Here is a 21203-nt window from a genome sequence, read left to right on the forward strand (position 1 = left end):
GAGACCTTGTAACACTAACGAGTCACATGACTCCGGGGAGGGAAAATGGCTAGCTGGGCCCAATTTGGACATTGTCACTTAGGGGTGTACTCACTTTTGTTGCCAGCAGTTTAGACATTAATGGCTGTGTGTTGAGTTATTTTGAGGGGACAGCAAATTTACACTGTTATATAAGCTGTACACTCACTACTTTACATTGTAGCAAAGTCTCATTTCTTCAGTGTTGTCACATGAAAAAATAGAATCAAATATTTACAAACATGTGAGGGATGTTACATATAGTTACATAGTTAGTGAGGTTGAAAAAAGACATGAGTCCATCCAGTTCAACCTATGAGTACTTTTGTGCAATATTGTGTGTGTGTATTTACAAAAATTAGAGGGGTGTCCTCACTTTTATGAGATACTGTATGAACAGATAACAAGTCTCAGCTGCTTCTCACACCAGGAATCGGGGGGCAGGGGTTGCTTGATCAGAAAAATGTGTGAGTCAAGGGCCACATGAAAAAGGAAACCAATCTGGGCCGATTAGACCAAAGCCAAGAGAAGAAAATAATTATCCAGCGATAGACGGAAGCAGCGCAGATTTATAATGAGGTTTCGCTGATCGACGATGAGAGAGAGGAGCTGCAGCAAAAAAAAAAAAAAGGATAATTGCTCGATATATTCTATTACTTTTTTAGAAACAGAGGTTGGTACACGATGGCTAAGTGTGTTTAATTAGAGTGGGGGTGTCTGCGGATTCTCAGAAGCTGGCAGTATGCAGGTGTGAGAACGGTGACACACTACGGCTCAGCGCTGGGGGGAGGGGTACTGATCGCTGTTCTGGTAAGGTGCAATTACCATCCTGCTGCTGGAGTCCTGGACTGGGGGGGGGGGGGGGGGGTAGTGTCAGCATGGTCCGTGCATTTAACCGCTTACCTAACGGGCACTTTACCGCTTTCACCCCCTTCCGGCCCAGGCCAGTTATAAGCTCTCAGCGCTGTCACACTTTGAATGACAATTGCACGGTCATGCAACACTGTATCCAAACAAAGTTTTTTCATTTTTCTTCACACAAATCAAGCTTTCTTTTGGTGGTATTTTATTACCGAGGGGGTATTTTTTTGCTGAACCAATGAAAAAAGTTCAACAAGTTTGAAAAAAATAAATAAATACATTTTTCTTAGTTTCGGTTATAAAATTTTGCAAACAGGTAATTTTTCTCTTTCACTAATCTGCACTGATGAGGCGGCACTGATAGGCTGCACTGATGGACACTAATGAGGCAGCACTGATGGGCACTGATAGGCTGCACTGATGGACACTAATGAGGCAGCACTGATGGGCACTGATAGGCTGCACTGATGGACACTGATGAGGCAGCAGTGATGGGCACTGATAGGCTGCACTGATGGACACTGATGAGGCAGCACTTATGGGCACTGATAGGCTGCACTGATGGACACTGATGAGGCAGCACTGATGGGCACTGATAGGCTGCACTGATGGACACTGATGAGGCAGCACTGATGGGCACTGATAGGCAGCACTCATGGACACTGATGAGGCAGCACTGATGGGCACTGATGAGGCAGCACTGATGGGCACTGATGAGGCAGCACTGATGGACACTGATAGGCTGCACTGATGGACACTGATGAGGCAGCACTGATGGGCACTGATAGGCAGCGCTGATGGACACTGATGAGGCAGCACTGATGGACACTGATAGGCTGCACTGATGGGCACTGATGAGGCAGCACTAGATTCCTAAATTCCTAGAGAGAAGAACGGTCGGATGTTGTAAACACAGCTGACTGTTCTTCTCCCTGGAATGATCGCAGAGCGCCTGTGATCCTTCTATATAGGAACACAGATCTCTATGGTTATTTCACAAGCCACGCCCCCCCCCCACCATTAGAATCACTCCCCTAGGCTCACATTTAACCCCTTGATCACCCACACTGTTAACCCCTTCCCTGCCAGTGTCATTAGTACAGTGACAGTGCATATTTTTAGCACTGATTACTGTAGTAATGTCACTGGTCCCCCCAAAAGTGTCAAAAATGTCAGTTAGGGGTCCGATCTGTCCGCTGCAATGTCGCAGTCCTGCTAAAAATCGCAGATCACCGCCATTACTAGTAAAAAAAAAAAAAAACAATAAAAATGACAAATCTTTCCAGTAGTTAGTAGACGCAATAACTTTTGTGGAAACCAAACAAAATACGCTTATTGCGATTTGTTTTTACGAAAAAAAAATGTAGAGGAAAACAAATTGGCCTAAAATGTTAAAAAGTTTTGATTTTTACATTTTTTTGGGGGGGGAATGTTATATAGCAGAAAATATTGTTTATTTTTTCAGAATTGTCGCTATTTTTTTGTTTATAGCGCAAAAAAATAAAAACCGCACAGGTGATCAAATACCACCAATAGAAAGCTCTGTTTGTGGGAAAAAAAGGACATCAATTTTATTTGGGTACAGCGTCGCACGACCGCGCAATTGTCAGTTAAAGTAACGCAGTGCAGAATCGCAAAATATGGCCTGGTCATTAAGGGGGAAAATCCTTCCGGTCCAGAAGTGGTTAAATAAGTGGCCGGTGAGTGATCGGATTTATTGTCCGCCCACCAACTTCAGATTTCTATTCACACCCAGGAAGATATCATTGTGTTCCTCTTCACAGCCAAATCACCAGAAGACCTTAAAAAAAAAAAAACGCATTGTTTGCCCTTGTAATAAAATTAGATTATCGCCCCAGAGGGAGGTATCACCGAACGCTGGAAAAACTGATAATCTGACCGGAACAATTAGATTTTTCTTGATGGAGCGCTCAGATAACGCTTAGAAGAGACCACTTTGAATGACAATAAAGTGAAGGTTTCCCATAACCTTGTTAGCGGATTACCGAGCGTGCCGCACACAGCGATACGGCGGCCACATGATTCATGGTGGGAAAACAAACTGCCCATCCTTGTAGCCACCAAATCAGTCAGTAGCAGCAACTCCTGTAATTACAAAGTGACCGTAAAGGCTTACACTTTATGTTTTTAACCACTTCAGCCCTGGAAGGTTTCACCCCCCCCCCCCCCTACATGACCAAGGCCATTTTTTTGCGATTCAGCACTGCATTACTTTAACTGACAATTGCGCACTGTACCCAAAAAAAAAAAAAAAAATAGATATCCCTTTTTTCCCCACAAAGAGAGATTTCTTTTGGTTGTATTTGATCACCTGTGCGATTTTTTTTTTTTTTGCGCTATAAAAAAAATGTGACAGTTCCGGAAAAAAAAGCAATATTTTTCACATTCTGCTATATAACATTCCCAAAAAAAAAAAAAATATTTTTTCATCCTTTTGGGCCAATTTGTATTCGGCTACATATTTTTGGTAAATTTATGGTATTTGATCTGGGTGTAATAACCATACGGTTTACTCATGTATATTGTTACATTGTACCTGGTGAACACATGATGCTGTCATTAGGGCTAGCCACCCATTTGTTTTCAATTTATGTATTGTATATTATGTTTTGTCCACACAAGTTTTTGTAAATAAAATGATATTTTTTATACAAATACTCGTTTCATTGCCTAACAGCAGTGTTTTTTTTTTTTTTTGCAGACCTTTAAAGTCCCACTGGGGGTTCCTTCTTTTTTGCTTTGATCACCTGTGCAGTTTTTATTTTTTGCGCTAGAAACAAAAAACGACTGACAATATTGAAAAAAACAAAAAAAAAACCAATATTTTTTACTTTCTGCTCTAAAACCTCCAATAAAAAAAAAAAAACGTAATAGAAAAAAAGGACATGATCTGGAGTGTAAATAATGACTGAAGCTCCATCCCTAGTATACACGTAGAAAAAGGAACAAAGGTTGTGGGACTTTGAATGAGGTCAGTCATTACTAGATATCAAAATAATATGGAATATCGAAATAATGTATAGTTTATTCGATATTTCATAATAGATACAATAATATAAAAATAGACATAACCAATTGAAGGACTAGACATGGAGTATATAAATTGATATATAAATATATTTTCATAATAATAAATAAATAAATTTGTCAATAAATTTATATATATATATATATATATATATATATATATATATATATATAAACATGTGGTCAATCTCCAAATGGTATGTCTTCATATCTTATAGGCTCTACGCGTTTCGTGGCTCTCTGTCAACTCATCAGGAGCTAATTAAAACTTGAATCTGTAGATCTGAATCTGTGTCCACATGTTGTTTATATACAGTCCGGTCCATAAATACTGGGACATCGACACAATTCTAATCTTTTTGGCTCTATACACCACCACAATGGATTTGAAATGAAACAAACAAGATGTGCTTTAACTGCAGACTTTCAGCTTTAATTTGAGGGTTTTTACATCCAAATCAGGTGAACGGTGTAGGAATTACAACAGTTTGTATATGTGCCTCCCACTTTTTAAGGGACCAAAAATAATGGGACAGATTACCAATCATAAATCAAACTTTCACTTTTTAATACTTGGTTGCAAATCCTTTGCAGTCAATTACAGCCTGAAGTGTGGAATGCATAGACATCACCAGACGCTGGGTTTCATCCCTGGTGATGCTCTGCCAGGCCTCTACTGCAACTGTCTTCAGTTCCTGCTTGTTCTTGGGGCATTTTCCCTTCAGTTTTGTCTTCAGCAAGTGAAATGCATGCTCAATCGGATTCAGGTCACGTGATTGACTTGGCCATTGCATAACATTCCACTTCTTTCCCTTAAAAAACTCTTTGGTTGCTTTCGCAGTATGCTTCGTGTCATTGTCCATCTGCACTGTGAAGTTCTGAAGCATTTGGCTGAATATGAGCAGATAATATTGCCCGAAACACTTCAGAATTCATCCTGCTGCTTTTGTCAGCAGTCACATCATCAATAAATACAAGAGAACCAGTTCCATTGGCAGCCATACATGTCCACGCCATGACACTACCACCACCATGCTTCACTGATGAGGTGGTATGCTTTGGATCATGAGCAGTTCCTTTCCTTCTCCATACTCTTCTCTTCCCATCACTCTGGTACAAGTTGATCTTGGTCTCATCTGTCCATAGGATGTTCCAGAACTGTGAAGGCTTTTTTAGATGTTGTTTGGCAAACTCTAATCTGGCCTTCCTGTTTTTGAGGCTCACCAATGGTTTACATCTTGTGGTGAACCCTCTGTATTCACTCTGGTGAAGTCTTCTCTTGATTGTTGACTTTGACACACATACACCTACCTCCTGGAGAGTGTTCCTGATCTGACACACATACACCTACCTCCTGGAGAGTGTTCCTGATCTGACACACATACACCTACCTCCTGGAGAGTGTTCTTCATCTGACACACATACACCTACCTCCTGGAGAGTGTTCTTCATCTGACACACATACACCTACCTCCTGGAGAGTGTTCTTCATCTGACACACATACACCTACCTCCTGGAGAGTGTTCTTCATCTGACACACATACACCTACCTCCTGGAGAGTGTTCTTCATCTGACACACATACACCTACCTCCTGGAGAGTGTTCTTCATCTGACACACATACAACTACCTCCTGGAGAGTGATCTTGATCTGGCCACTTGTTGTGAAGGGTGTTTTCTTCACCAGGGAAAGAATTCTTCGGTCATCCACCACAGTTGTTTTCCGTGGTCTTCCGGGTCTTTTGGTGTTGCTGAGCTCACCGGTGCGTTCTTCCTTTTTAATGATGTTCCAAACAGTTGATTTGGCCACACCTAATATTTCTGCTATCTCTCTGATGGGTTTGTTTTGTTTTTTCTGCCTAATGATGGCTTGCTTCACTGATAGTGACAGTTCTTTGGATCTCATATTGAAAGTTGACAGCAACAGATTCCAAATGCAAATAGCACACTTGAAATGAACCCTGGACCTTTTATCTGCTCCTTGTAAATGGGATAATGAGGGAATAACACACACCTGGCCATGGAACAGCTGAGCAGCCAATTGTCCCATTACTTTTGGTCCCTTAAAAAGTGGGAGGCACATATACAAACTGTTGTAATTCCTTCACCGTTCACCTGATTTGGATGTAAATACCCTCAAACTAAAGCTGAAAGTCTGCAGTTAAAGCACATATTGTTTGTTTCATTTCCAATCCATTGTGGTGGTGTATAGAGCCAAAAAGATTAGAATTGTGTCCATGTCCCAATATTTATAGTCCTGACTGTATATCATTTATTGACAAATGTATTTATTTCTTATTATGAAAATATATTTATATGAATTTATATACTCCATGTCTAGTCCGTGATTTGGTTAGGTCCATTTTTATATTATTGTATCCATTATGAAATATCTAATAAACTATTCATTATTTTGATATTCCATATTATTTCGATATCTAGTAATGTCTGACCTCATTCAAAGTCCCAAAACCTTTGTTCCTTTTCCTAAAAAAAAAAAAACGAAAAAAATCGAATTTCTTCGCCAATTTGTAATCTGCTACATATTTTTCCAACACAAATCCCCTCCTCTCAAATCCCCTCACAGCGCCCTCCCACCTCACATGATACCACAGAGCCCTCCCACCTCACATGATACCACAGTGCCCTCCTAACTCACATGATACCACAGCGCCCGCCCACTTAACATGATGCCACCGTGCCCTCCCACCTCACATGATACCACAGTGCCCTCCCACCTCACATGATACCACAGTGCCCTCCTAACTCACATGATACCACAGCGCCCTCCCACTTCACATGATGCCACCGCGCCCTCCCACCTCACATGATACCACAGCGCCCTCCCACCTCACATGATACCACAGCGCCCTCCCACCTCACATGATACCACAGCGCCCTCCCACTTCACATGATACCACAGCACCCTCCCACCTCACATGATACCACAGCGCCCTCCCACCTCACATGATACCACAGCACCCTCCCACTTCACATGATACCACAGCGCCCTCCCACCTCACATGATACCACAGTGCCCTCCCACCTCAAATGATACCACAGTGCCCAGGGCAGCCCCTCCCTTCTGCCCGCCCCTTGTCCCGGCACTGGATCAGTGTATTCTGACAGTGGAGGAGTCCTTGCTGTCACAATACAATAGCATAACGGGTGGGGGGGAGGGGGGGTTCCTTCATTCACCTCACTTGTGTGAATGGGGGAATCTGTTCAGTTTTTTTTCATCCCACTGGCTGATTGAAAAAAAAAGAAAAACTGATCCATGTATTAATAAATAACTCATCCTTTTATTTATTATTACCAACAAGGATCCCACCCCCCCCCCCCCCCAAAAAAAAAAAAAACAACATGCCTTTGTCTGCTTGCTTTTTCTCTCCAGAAGAACAGCACCATCTTTGTTCAGGCACAGAGATACTATAATAATACCACTCACACAGCACACATTCCTCTGTAATACACACTGCAGCAAAGAAAATGTGTCCAGTTAGTTTCATTTTATCAAGGAGGAATATAAGGAGAACATGGGAGTGTAATTACACGGCTTTTCACCCGGATGAATGACGGGATCTCTCCGGGGAAACAAAGTTTAATCTGTCATCGAAGAAACCAGGACTACGAATGACGCTGTAATTAAGGACGGCTGGTGTAGAAGTATTTTGTGACAAATTTTACCTTCTGGCTACTGAAGAATAAGAATATAAATGAAGGAAGCGGTTATTTCTGTAATAAACAAAATTGAATGTTTGTTACAAAATTCGGAGGGGAATAATAGGAGGACGGCGTTCATTCTTTGCTGGATTAAAGGAACCATTCACTAGGAGTGAGCTCACCATCCGCTCACACAATCCCTGGAGTCATATTCATTTTATTGCAGCAGGTCAGGTCTCCTCCTTCCTCCTCCAATCTCCCAAAGCAGGTCAGGTCTCCTCCTTCCTCCTCCAATCTCCCAGAGCAGGTCAGGTCTCCTCCTTCCTCCTCCAATCTCCCAGAGCAGGTCAGGTCTCCTCCTTCCTCCTCCAATCTCCCAGATGTAGTAAGCTTCCCCCACAATGAATAACCATATTGAGCATGGAGTTCACCAGAGCTTCACAGGTTGCCACTGGAGTCCTCTTCCACTCCTCCATGATGACATCACAGAGCTGGTGGATGTTAGAGACCTTGCGCTCCTCCACCTTCTGTTTGAGGATGTCCCACAGATGCTCAATAGGGTTTAGGTCTGGAGAAATGCTTGGCCAGTCCATCACCTTTACCCTCAGCTTCTTTAGCAAGGCAGTGGTCATCTTGGAGGTGTGTTTGGGGTCGTTATCATGTTGGAATACTGCCCTGCGTCCCAGTCTCTGAAGGGAGGGGATCATGCTCTGCTTCAGTATGTCACAGTACATGTTGGCATTCATGGTTCCCTCAATGAACTGTAGCTCCCCAGTGCCGGCAGCACTCATGCAGCCCCAGACCATGACACTCCCACCACCATGCCTGACTGTAGGAAGACACACTTGTCTTTCTACTCCTCACCTGGTTGCCGCCACACACGCCTGACACCATTTGAACCAAATACGTTTATCTTGGTCTCATCAGAGCAAAGGAGATGATTCCAGTAATCCATGTCCTTAGTCTGCTTGTCTTCAGCAAACTGTTTGTGGGCTTTCTTGTGCATCATCTTTAGAAGAGGCTTCCTTCTGGGACGACAGCCATGCAGACCAGTTTGATGCAGTGTGCGGCGTATGGTCTGAGCGCTGACAGGCTGACCCCCCACCCCTTCAACCTCTGCAGCAATGCTGGCAGCATCATACGTCTATTTCCCAAAGACAACCTCTGGATATGACGCTGAGCACGTGCACTCAACTTCTTTGGTCGACCATGGCGAGGTCTGTTCTGAGTGGAATCTACCCTGTTAAACCGCTGTATGGTCTTGGCCACCGTGCTGCAGCTCAGTTTCGGGGTCTTGGCAATCTTATAGCCTAGGCCAGTGATGGCGAACCTTGGCACCCCAGATGTTTTGGAAATACATTTTCCATGATGCTCAACTACACTGTAGCATGCATGATCATCATGGGAAATGTAGTTCCAAAACATCTGGGGTGCCAAGGCCATCTTTATGTAGAGCAACAATTCTTTTTTTCAGATCCTCAGAGAGTTCTTTGCCATGAGATGCCATGTTGAACTTCCAGTGAGCAGTATGAGAGTGAGAGCGATAACACCAAATTTAACACACCTGCCCCCCATTCACACCTGAGACCTTGTAACACTAACGAGTCACATGCCACCGGGGAGGGAAAATGGCTAATTGGGCCCAATTTAGGGGTGTACTCACTTTTGTTGCCAGCGGTTTAGACATTAATGGCTGTGTGTTGAGTTATTTTAAGGGGACATCAAATTAACACTGTTATACAAGCTGTACACTCACTACTTTACATTGTAGCAAAGTGTCATTTCTTCAGTGTTGTCACATGAAAAGATAGAATAAAATATTCACAAAAATGTGAGGGGTGTACTTTTGTCAGATACTGTATATATGGGTGCTGATCCACCTCTGATTTCACTGTGGGAGGGCTCTACCTAAAAGGAGCCTAACACCTGGTGTCACTACCTGCTGCACCAGACACTTTTCTGGTATAGAGCTACTTAGTTGCAAAGTATCTAACTGCACCTGCCTACACGGTGACGCAATAATTAGGGTTGCACCTATACCGGTATTGGTGCCGATATGAAGCATCTGCCCAAGTATCGGTACTCGCGCAAATGCTCTGATACTTGAAACTGATACTTTCAGGCTCAGTTCTCCCAGCTGTCATGTCAGCAGGATTCCCCCACTGACAGCTGAAACGTAGGGAAAAAAAAAGATGGAAATTATCGGTTGTTAAGGAGTGGGGCCCCTGTACCTAACAACTGATGACTAGTTCAGCTGTCAATAGGGTTCCCCTATTGACAGTTGAAGGGTAAACGAAGTCCCCACAAATGGAGCCGTTACAAAAAAAAAGAAAAAGGAAAAGCAACCAGGCAATGTTTATCAACAACATTGCTCGGCCACTGAAACAGAAAGATAAAAAGAAACAATTTTTTTCTTTGTATCTTTCTGTTTATTCATCGACAGATCAAAGGGATGAACTTCCATCTGCAGATAAAGCCAGTTTAAAGCAACCTGTCAAGTTACAAAACATTTCTTTTTATTTTTTATTAAATGTTTCTCCGTTTAACCCCTTAATTTACTCTAATCAGCCCAAATTAATTGCTTTCTCCTTCTCCCTATAAATAATATTTTCCTGCTGATTTTTTTTTTCATTTCTATTTTATAAACTAATAATTAAGCGCCGGTTCACACTACCGCAACGCTACTTTAGGTGGCGACCTCCGAGGTCGCGGTGCGAGCAGCGCGCCGCCACCTCGGAGCGGCCGCCACGGACTTCATAACATTGAAGTCTATGGCGGTCGTCTCCTGGTCGCCCCAAAGAAGCTCCGGACCCTTTTTCTAGGTCGGAGCGACTTGTGTCGCTCCTATTAGAACGGGTCCGTAGCTTCCCTATGGGAGGCGACCTGTGGCGACCTGTGAGGCGACCAGGTCGCCTCACAGGTCGCCCTAGTGTGAACCGGCACTTAAACTTTTTTTTTTTTTTTTTTGCTAATATTTATACACCTTTAACATATATTTACATGTGTTACATTCCAACAAGTGCAACATTTAAAAAAAATAAATGTATCTCATTTGTAAAATCGCTTTCCAATGCTTTGTACCATTGCTGACAGCTGAAGTGTGAAGAAAACATTTGCAGTAGGTATCGGTAATTGGTATTGGTAAATAACAAAAAAAAAAAACAAGTATCAGTAATCGTACTCGAAATGAAATGGTATTGGTGCCACCCTAGTAATAATCATATCATTTATTTGGCATGCCATCCAATGCTGGGTCTATTAACCCTTCACTTACTTTAGCTTTCCCATGCTGGTCTCTGGTCGCTCTTCTTGGCGGATTCTTCGGCGTTGACGTGCCGGCATCTCCTGCACAACCCTCATGACGCGTAAACTGTCTACATGCAGCTTCTCCTGCCTGCAAATCATTACAATAGGCACTAATTAAAAACACGTGTAAAAAGCTTTGAAAACGTGAATATGCCCATCAACCTCCCATGGCAGGGGCAGACTTAAATGCCCAATTGAAGTCTTACACCTTTATATTTATTCTATAGCCCTTTGTATGTGAAGGTTTTTGACTGATTTTTGCCTGGAAAGGTCTTGAAATACCCTTTTCTCCCGGTGAAAATTCTGCTTTCTGCCCTCACCTTGCAGTGCTCTATGCTGGCGGAGCTCAGTAATTGCCACGGCCGCAGATAGGGGGGGACCATCGGTCCTCTTGTACACAGGGGGGCCCGAGCACACAGGGGGGCCCACACAGGAAATTAGGAAGGGGATTAGTGATGGACAACAAATACAGAACTCTTCCTCCAGCAGCTGAAAGCTGGTCTCTCTCCCTCTCCCTCTCCCTGCTGCCAGCTTTTATCTGCTGAGAAAGGTACAGTTGCCCCTCACTAATCCCCTCCCTGTGTGCCCCCCCCTCCCCATCCCAGCCCTGGCTCTAATGTTAGCTCTGCTCCTAAGTTTGTTATCTCTAACTTTGTTTCTCTCCCCCATGACCGTCTCTCTGATCCCGGAGCTCCAACTACCCGGCCTGTATATCTTTAGGCTCCATTCACATATAGGCGTCTTGGATCGTGGGCAGAATTGCTGCGATTCTGCCCGCAATCCAAAAACCATTGCAAGTCGCGGGACGCCTGAGCGATTCCTGTGACTTGCAATGGCACCCCAAACGTGACCCCGAAGCTCTTGTACTTTTTTTGAGGCGACAGGGGTCCCGCAATTCTTTATGCGCGATTTTACCACAATTCGTCGGGCGAAAATCACAGCAAAATTGCGCTGCGTTTGGGGTGCCATTGCAAGTCACGGGAAACGTACGGGCGACTTGCAATGGTTTGGGATCGCAGGTAGAATTGCCGCAATTTGAGATGCCTATATGTGAATGGAGCCTTAATATTGTTTTTTTTTTTGGGGGGGGGGGGCCCTGTCAGGTAGTCTGTACGGGGCCCCACGATTTCTATCAGCAGCCCTGGCCACACCCCTCATCATGTGACTTGCGTGGGGAAAGGAAGACAGAGGCAAAGTATCTGACAAAAGTAAGTACACCCCTCACATTTTTGTAAATATTTGATTCTATCTTTTCATGTGACAACACTGAAGAAATGACACTTTGCTACAATGTAAAGTAGTGAGTGTACAGCTTGTATAACAGTGTAAATGATTTAGTCTTCCAAAGCAAAAACACTTTTGCAAACTGGTACTGACTAGAATTCCTATGTCTCTCTTCTGCCTCTGCCTTTTATCCATCACTCAAGTCACCCCAAAGCTGATGAAGAGAGGCAGGGGGGGGGGGGGGGGGTCAAACAATGATGCTATGTAGGCAACTAACATCTGCATTATCAACTGATGCTGTCATTGGTAATTAGGAGGTTTGCAAGTAGAAAGTCGTAATGGTGCACAATGAAAACCAGTGGCTTTGTATCCACCCGTTGCCTTGTACACAGTTTTTTGGCAATTTTTAGGCAATTTGCCAAGGTCCCCTTTAACCACTTGCCAACCAGCCACCACACATATACGGTGGCAGGTTCCTGCGAAACGACGTACCCAGTGGTCGCTTTGCGGGAGCGTTGTTGGGGGTGCGCGCCAGCAGGGAAGCTGATCTGCGGGGCCAGCGGTCACGATCGTTCCCTGTGGGGACAGAACAGCGGTCTGCTGTTGTAAACTTAGCAGACCGCTGTTCTGTCAGTTATGAATGCAGGGATCTTCTTATTTAGGCACACAGGTCTCTGTGTTCATGCAGCAAGCCCATCCCCCACACAGTTAGAAAGCACCCCTTGGGGACACATTTAACCCTTTGATCCCCCCTGATGTTAACCCCTTCCCTGCCAGTGTCATTAGTACAGTGACAGTGCATATCTATAGCACGGATTACTGTAGTAATGTCACTGCCCCCCCCCCCCAAAAAGTGTCATAAATGTCAGTTAGGGGTCCGATCTGTCCGACGCAATGTCGCAGTCCCGCTAAAAATCGCAGATCACCGCCATTACTAGTAAACAAATAAATAAATAAAAATTATATAAATCTTTCCCCTAGTTTGTGGACGTGATAACTTTTGCGCAAACCAATCAATATACACTTATTGGGATTTTTTTTTTTTTTACCAAAAATATGTAGCAGAATACAAATTGGCCTAAAATGATAAAAAAATCTGATTAATTTTTTTGTTGTTTTATAGCAGAAAGTGAAAAATATTGTTTTTTTTTTTTCAGAATTGTTTTGTTTATAGCACAAAAAATAAAAATTGCAGAGGCGACCAAAAGAAAGCTGTATTTGTGGGGAAAAGGGGGATATCAATTTTGTTTGGGTACAGCGTCGCACGGCTGAACAATTGTCAGTTACCTACTTGCCGACCGCACGTCGCAGTTGTACGGCGGCAGTCTGGAGCTCCCAGGCAAAGCGTCGTACATGTAAGGCGCTTGCCTGGGAGGAGCTAGGGGGCGATCGCGCGCCGCCGGAGGCGTGCTTCTGCCGCCGCTCGTCGGTTGGGGAGTCAGTGCATGTGCCCGGCGGCTCCGACCACTCGCGATATCCCGCAGCCGTGAGAGAAGGACAGACAGCTGATGTAAACACAACCGTCTGTCATTCTCCCTGAAGTAATCACAGAGGCTATGTGATCCTGCTATATAGGATCGTAGGTCTCTGTGATTACTTCACTAGCCGAGCCCCCTGACAGTTAGAATCACGCCCCTAGGGACACACTTAACCCCTTGATCGCCGGTAATGTTAACCCCTTCCCTGCCTATGTCATTAGTACAGTAACAGTGCATATTTATAGCACTGATTAGTGTAGTAATGTCTCTGGTACCCCCAAAAGTGTCAAAGATGTCAGTCAGGGGTGCAATCTGTCCGCCACAATGTCGCAGTCCAGCAAAAAGAAAAAAAAAATTTGCAGATTGCCGCCAATAAAAATGACATAAATCTTTCCTGTAGTTAGTAAAAGGAATAACTTTTGCGCAAACCAATCAAAATACACTTATTGCGATTTTTTTTACCAAAAATATGTAGCAGAAAACAAATTGGCCTAAAATGTTAAAAAAATTTAGATTTTTACTTTTTTTTTTTTTTTTTTTTTGAGTATTTCATATAAAAAATGTGAAAAATATTGTTATTTTTTTAGAATTGTCGCTCTTTATTTTATTTATAGAGCAAAAAATAAAAAAAATCGCACAGGTGATCAAATACCACCAAAAGAAAGCTCTGTTTGTGGGGAAAAAAATTTTGTTTGGGTACAGCGTAGCACGACCGCGCAATTGTCCGTTAAAGTAACGCAGTGCTGAATCGCAAAAAATGGCCTGGTCATTAAGGGGGAAAACCTTTCCGGTCCAGAACTGGTTACAGAACCTCAAGGCACTCCGGGGGTATTAGGGCACCCTGGATGAAAACGGCCCGGCCCGGCCCATACTTCCCAATAGGCTGTATAAGGGTAGAAGAGATTACATGGTGACAAAACCACAAGTACCAGACCACCTTTCCTACTGATCTGTGACCAGAATATACTCAACTATGATTATCTTGCAGAAAGCGAAGGATGCGGAGACATCATGGATGTTGCTTCTGAATTCTTTCCCATGATCCTCTGGTGCTGTAAGCATGAATCCAGGACCTGGAAAGTTCTAGCCAACTGTGATTGCCCCGCGGAGCAATAATAGCCAACCTTCCAATGCTTTGTACAAGGTGACGCTGGAAACATTGGATATCTGGGTTGCAGATCCATCTTTGGTACCCTGGGGCCCGGAGGTTAATGAGCAGCACCAGGCACAGCTGTTTGTGAGTAATAATACATGGTGGGGTGGAGATTCTTGGGACGAGGACATTAATGACGATACGTTGTAGCGCTCTGTGGTTTCAGGGCTCTTGTGATTCTGCAGATTACATTTCAGAAACAAACATCAAAAGACAAGTGCAGCGTGCGACATCCCACAGCGACCGATCGCACGCCGCCGACCACATGGCTTGTTTATGATGATAAATGAAGCACAGATACAAAAGCCAACAAAAAACACCCTTCATAAATGTGTCCTTATTCTCCTGTTCCTGATACATTTTCCTGCCCATTCCCCTTTTTCCCATAGGAACTCCCATAATTATTTGAAAAAAAAAACAAATTTTCCAACAAAACTTGGTGAACCCAAGAGGGTTAAGGCAGTGTTGGAAAATAATGGTGGCCACACATATAATTTAAACTTTGGGCCCAATTTGGACATTGTCACTTAGGGGTGTACTCACTTTTGTTGCCAGCGGTTTAGACATTAATGGCTGTGTGTTGAGTTATTTTGAGAGGACAGCAAATTCACACTGGATTTTACTTGCTGGTTTATAAAGCACCGGCACAGTCCCCGCTAAGCTTCCAATCAGTTTCACTGCTTAGATGTGCTCCAGCCAACCCCTGTTACTTGAGTAATAGGTTCACTCCCTAGTCTAATGGCCCCAGTCCCGAGACAAGGTCATCCCGCGCCCAGGGCAAAGATGCCAAACTGTGCCCCCTCCCCATTATGTATGAGCATAGGGGATCCTACCCCTAGCTGTCAATAGCAGCATGGTGAAGGATGCATGGTGGGTGACCTTTGTGGCAGAGAGGAGATAGAGAGGACAGCTGCCTGCCTCTCTACTGCTTCCCTCACTGATCCCAGCGCTTGGCTGACAGGAGTAGTGGTGCTGCAGTCACTACTCCTGTCAGGCATATAGTCAGATTGGTGGCGGCGCCCCCATCTCTGCAGGATACAACTGCACCCAGGGCAGCCAGCCCTCCTGCCCACCCCTTGTCCCGGCCCTGAATGGCCCTTATACATGATCGGAATGGTAGCCACACAAAATATTGGCACTTTGGGCCCAATGTGGACATTGTCACTTAGGGGTGTACTCAATTTAGTTACCAGCGGTTTAGACATTAATGGCTGTGTGTTGAGTTATTTTGAGGGGACAGTAAATTTACACTGTTATACAAGCTGTACACTCACTACTTTACATTGTAGCAAAGTGTCATTTCTTCAGTGTTGTCACATGGAAAGATAGAATAAAATATTTACAAAAAATGTGAGGGGTGTACTCACTTTTGTGAGATACTGTATATGACGTATTTTTTTCATTTGCTTTTCCCATGAAAGTGGAATTCCCCTTTTAAGGTCATACATTGAGAACATCTGGACCATCTTCTATAGGCGAAGCGACTTTTGTCGCTTGCGAGTGGTAAAGAGTCCTTGAGGACTGCGTTTTGAGAACTCCTGCCATAAGCGTAATGTGATGCAGAGCCGTCTGCTCCAGAAGAGGTCACCGTACTTGTCAAAGACAAGGTCACTCGGCCCCGGTGAATTCCGCGACTCGTCAACCCCCCGTGTCAAGTCTGTCCTTTTTGCGTGCGCGTGTCTCGCTGCGTTTCCGCAGGAAGAGAGTGCCAGACCCTGAATGGAGCAGAAGCGGGACGTCGATAGTAAATGGACAAGGCCCATCTCCTCCTGTGCTGCTAATTGATTTTCATGTGCTCCCCGAAGGGCCCCGAGACCATTCAACAGAGACTCGGCTCAGCTTTCCGACTCCACTTCAAACCCGCAGCATCAATAAATCATCAGCCGCCAGCCATTTGGTTTAACCCCTTCCCAGCCGTTGCATAGGTTAGCTCCCTCGTCTTCCATTAGGACACGAAGACTTGACGTTGAGCGATAGCCCGGTAGACCTTTTATTTTCTCTTCATATTTATATAGTGCAGACACATTATTTACTTATTCTTTTTCTAGAGTATGCTTCGCGCCCAAACATGGAATTTTCAGGACAAGGACTGCCGTTTATCTACAGTTTGTATCTAGAAGGAACACGCAGAAGAACGGCAATCCTTTTCCATGCAAAAAAAACTCACTGTCTTGTGGAATGGGAAAGGGAGTTAGGAGTCACCTTTATGGAGAAAGAAGTCCATAAATCCAGTACCTGGACCCATAAATCTTCTGTTGTGAGTAAAATAGAGGAACCAAATCGCAAAGTCATCACCAGATGGTATCGCTTCCCTTGGATATTACATAAAATATTTCCAAATACATCAGCCCAATGCTGGGGATGCCGATCTCATGTGGGCACCATGCAACATACAGTGCATTGCGAAAGTATTCGGCCCCCTTGAACTTTGCGACCTTTTGCCACATTTCAAGCTTCAAACATAAAGATATAAAACTGTCATTTTTTGTGAAGAATCAACAACAAGTGGGACACAATCATGAAGTGGAACGAAATTTATTGGATATTTCAAACTTTTTTTACTTTTTTAACAAATAAAAAATTGAAAAATTGGGCATGCAAAATTATTCAGCCCCCTTAAGTTAATACTTTGTAGCGCCACCTTTTGCTGCGATTACAGCTGTAAGTCGCTTGGGGTATGTCTCTTATCAGTTTTGCACATCGAGAGACTGAAATTTTTGCCCATTCCTCCTTGCAAAACAGCTCGAGCTCAGTGAGGTTGGATGGAGAGCGTTTGTGAACAGCAATTTTCAGTTCTTTCCACAGATTCTCGATTGGATTCAGGTCTGGACTTTGACTTGGCCATTCTAACACTTGGATATGTTTATTTGTGAACCATTCCATTGTAGATTTTGCTTTATGTTTTGGATCATTGTCTTGTTGGAAGACAAATCTCCGTCCCAGTCTCAGGTCTTTTGCAGACTCCATCAGGTTTTCTTCCAGAATGGTCCTGTATTTGGCTCCATCCATCTTCCCATCAATTTTAACCATCTTCCCTGTCCCTGCTGAAGAAAAGCAGCCCAAACCATGATGCTGCCACCACCATGTTTGACAGTGGGGATGGTGTGTTCAGGGTGATGAGCTGTGTTGCTTTTACACCAAACATAACGTTTTGCATTGTTGCCAAAAAGTTTGATTTTGGTTTCATCTGAGCAGAGCCCCTTCTTCCACATGTTTGGTGTCTCCCAGGTGGCTTGTGGCAAACTTTAAATGACACATTTTATGGATATCTTTAACCACTTTAGCCCCAGCCCTATTTCGGACACTTTTTGTTCACAAGTTAAAACCAGTATTTTTTCCTAGAAAACTACTTAGAACCCCAAACATTATATATATTTTTTTAGCAAAGACTCTGGAGAATAAAATGTCGGTCATTGCAAAATTTTTTGTCACGCGGTATTTGCGCAGCGGTCTTTAAAACGCCATTTTTTTGGAAAAAATTTGAAAAATCACATTTCACTGCATTTAAAAAATACTAAACAGTAAAGTTAGCCCATTTTTTTTGTATATTGTGAAAGATGATGTCACGCCGAGTAAATAGATACCAAACATGTTACGGTTTAAAATTGCGCCCCCCCGTGGGATGGCGACAAACTACGGTCAATAGAGATCTCAATCTGCGACGCTTTAAATTTATTTAACGGTTACCAGTTTAGAGTTAGTGTGTAGCTCTTTTTTTTTAATTATTGCCCACGCTCTGGCGATCGCGGCGATACCTCACATGTGTGGTTTGAACAGCGATTTCATTTGCGGCTCGACTTGCGTATACGTTTTTTTTTGTGCGCGAGCTAACGGTGACGGGGACGGCTAAATTTTTTTTTTTTTTTTTCCTATTTATTTTTACTTTTTTTTTAAACTTTATTACAGGTTTTTTAAAAAAAAAAAAATCTGATCACTTTTATTGCTGTCACAAGCAATGTAAACATCCCTGGTGACAGCAATATGTCGTGACAGGTACACTTTATGGAGGGATCGAGGGTCTAAAAGACCCTAGACCCCTCCACTACACTTCCCTGTATGCAAAACGCCGAAAACGGCATTTTTGCATACAGCCGTTTTTCAAATCTGCCGCCTTTTGCAGCACAGTAACCCGGAAGTGACGTCATGGACGCCGCCTCCGGGTTACGTCATCGGAGACCCGATCGATGCCGTTTCCGGCATTCATCGGGACTCCATCCAGCCGGCGGGACGGTAGCCCCGAGCAAAGCCGCGGAAGGCGGCGGGAGGGGGGGGACGTCCCCTCCCGCCCCCCCGGGTAACGATCGAGCGGCTCCCGAGCCGCATCGATCGTTACCGACGGAAAGCCGACCGTCGGCTTCAAACAACGGTACCGGGATGATGCCTCTAGCTATAACCACTCAAAGTCAGCCGACGTAGAGGTTACGTGACTGGTAGTAAAGTGGTTAAGAAATGGTTTTCTTCTTCCACTCTTCCATAAAGGGCAGATTTGTGCAGTATACGACTGATTGTTGTCCTATGGACAGAGTCTCCCACCTCAGCTGTAGATCTCTGCAGTTCATCCAGAGTGATCATGGGCCTCTTGGCTGCATCTCTGATCAGTCTTCTCCTTGTATGAGCTGAAAGTTTAGAGGGACGGCCAGGTCTTCGTAGATTTGCAGTGGTCTGATACTCCTTCCATTTCAATATTATCGCTTGCACAGTGCTCCTTGGAATGTTTAAAGCTTGGGAAATCTTTTTGTATCCAAATCCGGCTTTAAACTTCTCCACAACAGTATCTCGGACCTGCCTGGTGTGTTCCTTGTTCTTCATGATGCTTTCTGCCCTTTAAACGGACCTCTGAGACTATCACAGTGCAGGTGCATTTATACGGAGACTTGATTACACACAGGTGGATTCTATTTATCATCATTAGTCATTTAGGTCAACATTGGATCATTCAGAGATCCTCACTGAACTACTGGAGAGAGTTTGCTGCACTGAAAGTAAAGGGGCTGAATAATTTTGCACGTCCAATTTTTCAGTTTTTTATTTGTTAACAAAGTTTGAAATATCCAATAAATTTCGTTCCACTTCATGATTGTGTCCCACTTGTTGTTGATTCTTCACAAAAAAATTACAGTTTTTTATCCTTATGTTTGAAGCCTGAAATGTGGCAAAAGGTTGCAAAGTTCAAGGGGGCCGAATACTTTCGCATGGCACTGTATATGGTGGAGTTGCCCCACCTTGCGTCCATTTTGGGGCAGCGTTTTTAAAATATATACAGTGCCTATGCCTCAGAGACAGCGCCCCAAACTCCCCAAATAGCACTGCTATCTACAGTGTGGGAAAAAAGTATTTTACCCCCTGCTGATTTTGTACATTTGCCCACTGACAAAGAAATGATCAGTCTATAATTTTATTGGTCAGTTTTTTTTTTACCAGTGAGAGACAGAATAACAACAAAAATATCCAGAAAAACGCATTTCAAAAAAGTTATAAATGGATTTGTGTTTTAATAAGTGAAATAAGTATTTGACCCCCTTTGCAAAACCTGACTTAGTACTTGGTGGTAAAAACCCTTGTTGGCAAAAACAGAGGTCAGACGTTTCTGGCAGTTTGCACAATCTCAGGAGGGATTTTGTCCCACTCCTCTCCAAGTCATTAAAGCGGAGTTCCACCCTAGTTATACATTTTTTTATAAAAATACCCCCGGGACAGTCAGGGCTAGCACATTCCACAATGGCTAGCCTCTGATCTGTCCCGGGTTGCACTTACCTTTTAGGAGAAATACTTACCTTGAAATTGTCTTGTCCAGCGCTGCCATCTCAGGTGTGGGCAGCTTGAAGCCAGCGCGATCCTCTTCCGCGTCCTCTTCGGTCCTCTTCCTTCTTCTTCGGTCCCACGATGCACTGCACCGGCCCTGACGTCACTTCCGGGTCGCGCGCGTCATCCCTCCACAGCTTCTGGGCATGCCCAGAAGCTGTTTAGAAGGGAATGACGCGCACGCCCCGGAACTGACGTCGGGGCCGGTGCAGGCGCAATGATTCCTGGGAGCGATGACGTTCAGCTCCCAGGAATCATTGCAAAAGCCAGGAAGTGACGAATCGCCGTGGCCGCCGAGGGGAGGAAGAAGGAAGTAAGGTGAGTATATTTTCTCTAAAAGGTAAGTGAAAAAAAAAATAAAATTGCGATTATCCATTTGTTGAGCGAGAAAATGGAGGTAAGTATAAATTTCGGGTGGAACTCCGCTTTAAGGTTTCCAGGCTGACGTTTGGTAACTCCAACCTTCAGCTCCCTCCACATTCTTTCTATGGGATTAAGGTCTGGAGACTGACTAGGCCACTCCAGGACCTTAACGTGCTTCTTCGTGAGCCACTCCTGTCTTGCCTTGGCCATGTTTTGGGTCATTGTCATGCTGGAAGACCCATCCATGACCCATTTTCAATGCCCTGGCTGAGGGAAGGAGGTTCTC

The 21203-nt window shown here is 44.0% G+C and overlaps 1 protein-coding gene across 1 annotated transcript in view; it reads right to left on the reverse strand.

The window, feature by feature from the left end:
* The window catches only part of LOC309566038 (serine/threonine-protein kinase Nek11-like), a gene marked incomplete at both ends in the record, with an annotated part of 283675 nt that overhangs the window by 98479 nt on the left and 163993 nt on the right, over positions 1–21203 (reverse strand). The window contains one exon of the mRNA XM_082271061.1: positions 10866–10985. Coding sequence (XP_082127187.1) covers positions 10866–10985 — 120 coding nt within the window. The remainder of the gene's footprint in view (positions 1–10865; positions 10986–21203) is intronic.

Source organism: Pelophylax lessonae (genome assembly GCF_965119305.1).
Source record: "Pelophylax lessonae genome assembly, chromosome: 10".
NCBI classification, from domain to species: domain Eukaryota; kingdom Metazoa; phylum Chordata; class Amphibia; order Anura; family Ranidae; genus Pelophylax; species Pelophylax lessonae.